This window comes from Otolemur garnettii, unplaced genomic scaffold (genome assembly GCF_000181295.1).
Source record: "Otolemur garnettii isolate 467f Iridium unplaced genomic scaffold, OtoGar3 scaffold00108, whole genome shotgun sequence".
NCBI lineage: Eukaryota > Metazoa > Chordata > Mammalia > Primates > Galagidae > Otolemur > Otolemur garnettii.
Window position 1 is genome coordinate 920,445 of NW_003852503.1, and position 7,296 is coordinate 927,740.

At 40.4% G+C, this 7,296-nt stretch overlaps 1 protein-coding gene across 1 annotated transcript in view; it reads left to right on the forward strand.

Annotated features, from left to right (window-relative positions):
• The window catches only part of STT3A (STT3A, catalytic subunit of the oligosaccharyltransferase complex), a 29,264-nt gene that overhangs the window by 10,008 nt on the left and 11,960 nt on the right, over positions 1-7,296 (forward strand). Inside the window, exons 7-11 of the mRNA XM_012809586.2 lie at positions 885-975; positions 2,225-2,331; positions 2,829-2,993; positions 5,258-5,438; positions 6,273-6,428. Of these exons, the coding sequence (XP_012665040.1) occupies positions 885-975; positions 2,225-2,331; positions 2,829-2,993; positions 5,258-5,438; positions 6,273-6,428 (700 nt within the window). The remainder of the gene's footprint in view (positions 1-884; positions 976-2,224; positions 2,332-2,828; positions 2,994-5,257; positions 5,439-6,272; positions 6,429-7,296) is intronic.

Genomic DNA, 7,296 nt, shown 5'->3' on the forward strand with positions numbered 1-7,296 from the left:
CCGGGCTGGGGATTCGAACCCGCCACCTTAGGTGTATGTGGCTGGCGCCTTAGCCGGTTGAGCTATAGGCGCCAAGCCGGCGCCACCCTTATTTTAAAATTCTTAAACCATTTGGCTTCTGTACTTGACTCCATCATGCTGACTGTTTTTCTGGGTTTCAGCAATGCTGACCATGGCTTGCTGGGTGTTATTCTTAGTTGTACTGTGGTGTCAGGGAGATACCTGAGAGGTGATAAACTAGTAGGAGTGCTTGGAAAGTCTGAATTAAGTTTGGAACATTTTCATCCTTTTCCTTGCTGCCCTTGCCCCAAATTTAACTTTTATCAATAGATAAATCTTTACTTTTTTGGAGAGTGAATTGTATTTTGTTGCTACTTTCCCCTAAGCTCAAAGGTTGTCTGGTGATGCTCCAACTTTATTACCTAAGCTCCTGGCATCCTAAGTCCCAGTAGATCATTACTACCTTTGTTGGCTTTTTAACTCTAATGACAATAATTTGTTTCTTTTGTCCTTGCATGGCTTTTAGAGGTGTGACTGGTGTACCTGTGATGTGCAGGTATTATTAGGGGTAGGGACTGATAAGCTTGTGGGGTCTGGTAGCCAAACAGCTTATTTTGGGGCAGGGTCTGATGTTTGACGTCTCACTTGATTTTGTCTATCCTTAGCTGACGTGTTTGTTCTCTTTCAGACTTGGCATCATGGGCAATTGGTTGTGAAATTTTTTGCTTTGTACTGTGAGCATTTCTAGCATTTTTAGCATCTCACCTCTACTTTGGAAGTTGTTGGATATTTTCTGGGCCCTTTATAAACAGAATGGACTAGGGCAGCCTCTCTTCCCCCTCACAGGTGTGTCAGTATTAATGTATTACTCTTTTTTCTTACAGGATGCAGGGGCTGGGCTCCTGGCTGCTGCCATGATTGCTGTTGTTCCTGGATATATCTCTCGATCTGTTGCTGGCTCCTATGATAATGAAGGTAAGCCTTTAAAAATGCTGAAGGGGATCTGTTCCCCACATTATCCAACAGAGCTTTACAAAATGCAATAGAATCTGTGTTTAGATCTATTGTTTAGCAATAATAAAAATGGTATTTGAGTGAGAATGACAAGATGGGATCATATTCTCTTCCCATCATCCCCTCTAGAAAGACAGCTTGAAACTTTTCTTATAAGCCTTTGATTCGTCTCTGGACTCATAGAGTTAACTTTTGTTTTAACATTATAATCATTTGTGTTATTTCCCTGGATAAGGGGAGTAGATGTTCTTAAAATTGAATGTTATTGAGAAAACACAGTGTTAAGTATTATAAAGATTGAAAATGAGTATAATTATTTGGTGCATAATTAAGACGTTAAAGAGATAGATAATGAATAAGATTATATTTGCCCATAATCTACCAAGGAAGCTTAAAATGGACCTATAAAAATAATTCTGATAATTCTAGGCAGTTAGTACAATGTGCCATGACAGAACTATGAGTAGATTAATTTGAGTGCAAAGGGAGATTAAAAGGAAGACTTTTTGGAAATGGTTGAGGTCAAACTGGGTCTTAAAGTTGGGGCTACATTAGTGAGATATTAAGGAGGGGGCAGTACGTGCATAAGGACCAGCTTGGGTTAAGATTTATTTAATTAATTAATTTATTTATTTTGACACAGAGGCTTATTATGTCACCCTGGGTAGAGTGTTGTAGTGTCACAGCTCACAGCAACCTCAATTGCTTAGGCTTAAGCAATTCTTTTGCCTCAGCCTCCCAAGTAGCTGGGACTATAGGCACCCAGCACAATGCCTGGCTCTGTTTTTGGTTGCAATTGTCATTGAGCGCCCTACTCATTGAGCTGCAGGCTCCAAGCCTTGGGTTAAGATTTAGAAGCAGGATGATGCATGATAGGTCAGGACATCTTTAGGACTACAGTAGCAGGAATTTAGTGCCTGGAAAAAACAATAATAATAATGGCCAACATTTCCATGTACTGAATGTTTACCATATGCGAGGTACTGTTCTAAATGCTTTCCATGTATTAATTATCCTCACAATCGTTTTATAATGTAGACACTATTTACAGACTCCTTTTTATAGGAATCTGAGACAAAGGGAGGTAAATAACTTGCCAGAAGTTACACTGTGATTCAGTAGTGGCCCTGAGTTAATGAATCCCGTCACAATTCTTCAGCGCTGTGCTAGGATGGCCTCTTACTGGATTTTTGGTGTGTCCTTTCTGCAGGGATTGCCATCTTTTGCATGTTACTCACCTACTACATGTGGATCAAGGCAGTAAAGACCGGTTCCATCTATTGGGCAGCCAAGTGTGCCCTTGCTTATTTTTACATGGTAACTTTTTCTACATGTTTTTAATTTTTAAAGTTCTCCAATTACTTTATTTTCTAAGGTTACGTATATGTTGGTTAACTAACTTTGTTTTCTGTTACATTTTTCTTATTTTTCTAGTGTATTTTTTCTGTTCAATCTTGTGTCTGTACTTAGACTTCCTCCCTTAATTGCTTCTATTTACTCACATATACCTAAATCCTCTGTGTGACCTCATTGCATCTAGATTAACCCTGAGGTCTGGGTACCTCCTGTTATGTGATCATGCTGTCAGCAGCCACGGGGTAGCCGGGGATTGAATTATAGTAATGGATTTGAATTTGATTTTCCTCTTTTGCAAAACTAGTTATTTAAGTTCCTTAAGCCTTTTGGCATAAATTAATGTTTATATTTACTGTAAAGAGATATTCTTTAAAAAGGTCTTAGGTGACCTCCTAATGGGTGGTGGTGGTCTGAGGAGGAATGCTCAGAGGAACTCTTCTTCTTCTGTTCTATCATAGGTTTCTTCGTGGGGAGGTTACGTGTTCCTGATCAACTTGATCCCTCTCCATGTCCTGGTACTGATGCTCACAGGCCGTTTCTCCCACCGGATCTACGTGGCCTATTGTACTGTTTATTGCCTGGGCACCATTCTTTCCATGCAGATCTCCTTTGTGGGTTTTCAGGTGAGCCCTTGTTTTCAGTTTCTTCCATTTTTTTCTAAGTAGCCCCAATTAGATTGGTTTATCTTAGATTCTATTAAGATGAGTAAGTCTTAGTCACAGCTTTGATATTGGACTGCTTATGTTACTTGAAGCATCAGAATCATTAGTCATTAAAGTTGACGTCTGAGAGTGTGTTAATATTTGCTCTATGCAATTTGTATTTAATGGCTGATACTTTGGCTTATGTTTGTGGAAGGTGGAGGGATATTTTGGTTGAGCTGAGTTGATTTGTGTTGTCAGACTTAAAATTTCCTGGCCTTTTTAATGCAAATGACCTCATTTAATGTGGGTAAATCCTTATCTTCTTAATGGTACCTAATTTTAAGTCCTTTTTGAAGTAAAGCACAAACCTTTTAACCACATTATTCCTTAGAGACAATTGTTAAATCAGAGAATGATGTGGTGTGTTTGATATCTCTTGTAAAATTCTCATGAAAGTGGCACCTTTGTCTGAACTGTCACCAAGTATTTCTTTACTGATCATTTACGATAGTTGATCTTCGAATTATAGCATGCAACTTAATGATATTTTTACCTTACAATAGTGTGAAAATGATATGCATTCAATAGAAATTGTGTACTTCAAGTACCCATACAGGTATTCAGCTTTTCACTTTCAGTACAGTATTAAGTAAATTACATGACATACTCAACACTACTAAAACAGGCTTCATGTTACATGATTTTGTTCAGCTGTAGGCCAATATAAGGGTTCTGAGCACATTTAGGATGGGCTAGGCTAAGCTGAGATGTTCAGTAGGCTAAGTGTATTAAATGTATTTTCTATTTACAATATTTATAACTTAAAATGGATTTATTGGGATACAACCCCATCATAAGTCAGAGAGCATTTGTATATGAAATTTGATAATCATTGGGAAACATAAAAAGAATAAAAATACGGTCCTGGTCCTTAAGGATGTGATGTTTTAGTCTTATTGGGGGCAAAGAGATAAATGCCGTTGTCTTATAGCCTGTATTATAGTAGCTCTGGAAGGGTAGTTCCTGGACCAGCAGCATCAGCCTCTGGGAATTTTTTTTTTTTTTTTGAGACAGAGTCTCACTATGTTGTCCTCGGTAGAGTGGGTAGAGTGCCATGGTGTCACAGCTCATAGCAACCTCAAACTCTTGGGTTTAAGTGATTTTCTTGCCTCAGCCTCCCAAGTAGCTAGGACTACAGGTGCCTGTCATGACACCTGGCTATTTTTTTTACTGTAGTTGTCATTGTTTGGCAGGCCTGGGCCAGGTTGGAACCCATCAGTTCTAGTGTATGTGGCTGGCACCCTAGCCGCTGAACTATAGGTGCCCAGCCAGCCTCAGGAAACTTATTAGAAACGCAAATTCTGGAGCCTCATCTCAGACTGACTGAATGGGCATGGGCTCAGCAATTTGTTTCCGTCTCTAAACCCTCCGTGATTATGATGCTTACTAAAGTTTTTTTTTATTTTTAATTTTATTTTTTTGAGACAGAGTCTCACTACGTTGCCCTGGGTAGAGTGCCGTGGCATCACAGCTCACCTCAACCTCTAACTCTTGGACTTAAGTGATTCTCTTGCCTCAGCCTCCCAAGTAGCTGGGACTACAGGTGCCCGCCACAACACCTGGCTATTTTTGGTTGCTGTTGTCATTGGTTAGCAGGGCTAGGCCGGGCTTGAACCTGCTACCCTTGGTGTATGTGGCCAGCACCCTTACTCATTGAGCTACAGGCATTGAGCTGATGCTTACTAGTGTTTGAGAGCCTCTGGTCTAGGCAGGGGATGATTAGGTGCTAGAAGAGATCTAAAGTGCTGTGGAGGCAGGAGCCTCTCTTAAGCTCAGGAGTTCAAATCTAGTAATATAGCAAGATCCTGTCTTTAAAGAGAAAATAAAGTGCTATGAAGTATAGAGGGGAGTGATTGATTTTAGATTGGTAATTATGAGGAAATGGTATTTGCAATGGGCCTTGAGTGATGAGAATTTCAGTGAGTGGGAATTTGGGGAAAATGACTGAGCAAATGCCAAAGATGTGATAATAATAGTGTATGGTGTCCTTTGGGGAACTCCCCAGTGTTCCTTGGAAAATATGGCAGGTGAATTAAACCCTTGCCTAGATTGGAGGATTCCTTTGGGGACCTCAGAACTCATTTGACTCCTTGGTCTGAACTAGATCAGGATAATGGAGGTCCATGCTGGACTCATTGGTTTTGTTCTCAATACTACTATTGTACATATGCTTTCCCCTACAGCCCGTTCTTTCATCAGAGCACATGGCAGCCTTTGGAGTCTTTGGTCTGTGCCAGATCCATGCCTTTGTGGATTACCTGCGCAGCAAGTTGAACCCTCAGCAATTTGAAGTTCTTTTCCGGAGTGTCATCTCCCTGGTGGGCTTTGTCCTCCTCACTGTGGGAGCTCTCCTCATGCTAACAGGTATGGAAAGTTCACAGATGTTAGTGTTAAATGCAGATAAAAAGACAGGGTATTTCCTAACCACAGAAAGTTTTTTTCCTTTTATTTCTCTTTCCATTTCAAGCATATAAAGTCCACCATTTTTATGTGCAATCCCTTTGTCAGTCCAGTGTTTGGATTCAGCATGCTAGGGAGTGCCACCTTAGCGTAGCTCTTAATCACATCTGGTGAAAGGACTGTATCTTATCTTCAAATCTTTCTCCTCTTTCTCTTTTTCTTTTCCTTTTTTTTTCCCTATTGGTTGGCTGGGAGAAATCTTTGTATTTCCTGCCATACCCTACACTACAGCACTTACCTGATCCCATGGGAACAAAAACATGTCTGTTTTGTTTAGTTGGCATGCCACATTCTCCTTCTCCATTTCCTCACTTCCATGTCCCTCTTAGAGGCTGGTTTGCTATTCCCTAAGTGTTTGCTAATTCAGAGCAGCTTTGGAGGATACAGTTAATGTAGTCTTGAGAGTTGGCCTTGGTTTGACCCAGACTTGGCCTTAAACCCTTCTAGGAAGCATGTCGGCCTCTTTTCTTCTGAGTGTATATACAGCCTGACTTTATTCTGCTGGCTGTGCTAACAGAGTACTCTCAAGTTGTAAAAAAAAGGATTGAACTTCTCGTCACTTGATCTCAGCCAACAGGCTGAAAGTGATGAGATTTTCTTAAGTATTACTGGCATGTAAGCAAAAAAAGTCCTCCTCTGTCTCTGAGAATCTTACTAAAATGGGAAATTGGGCCTAGTTAGGGTCAGATATTTGTTTCAGGGGTATTTGTGAAATATTTATTGCCTCTTTGCTACCAGGAAAAATATCACCCTGGACGGGGCGTTTCTACTCACTGCTGGATCCTTCTTATGCTAAGAACAACATCCCCATCATAGCCTCTGTGTCTGAACATCAGCCCACGACCTGGTCCTCGTACTATTTTGACCTGCAGCTCCTCGTCTTCATGTTTCCAGGTCTGTCTGCTTTGTGTTCTCCAGTGGCCTTCTTCCCAAGAGTCACCATTTGGTTCCAAATGTGTAAACTACTCTCATCCATTTTTGTTGTTGTTTTTGTTTGCCTGTTTACCCTGTGTAGTACAGGATGGCTAAGCACGTTTTTCTAATATTTGAAGCCAAGTAGAAGTCAAAAGTTGAACAGTTATAGATATTAGCAAGTCTAGGGCCTCATAGGTTTCTGTGCATTTATATTATAAGTTGAAATTCAACTCTAATTTCTATTTAGGTTTTTTTTGGTTTGTTTGTTTTGAGTACTTCTAGTATACTCCCTCTCCTTTGCCCCTGTTCTTTGGCACTGCTCATTGTAAAGCCTCTTCAGTCAAAGTTATCTTCTGGCCATTCCAGATGTGTTTCAGAATTGACCAGTGTTAGTGGTCTTTTTCTTTGATAAAATAACTCTTATTTTCTTTTTTCTTATTCTGAAAGTAATGTGTGTATTATAAAAGAATATAGATAAGTAAAAAAAGAAAAGGTAAAAATTACAGGAGTTCTCACCATCCATCTCTAGCGATAGAAGAAATTCCTGAGGGCGGGCATGGTGGCTCATACGTATAATCCTAGCATTCTGGGAGGTTGAGGCAGGTCGATCCCTTGAGCGCATGAATTTGAGAACAGCCCAAGCAAGAGTGAGACCTCACCTCTAGTGAAAATAGAAAAATTTGTTATGGCGAGCACCTATAATTCTAGCTACTTGGGAGGCTGAGGCAAGAGGATCACTGGAACCGAGCAATTTGAGATTGCTTGTGAGCTGGGCTGACACTGCCGTCCTCTGCCCTGGGCAACAGAGTGAAACTTTCTCAAAAACAAAACAAAACGGCTCGGCGCC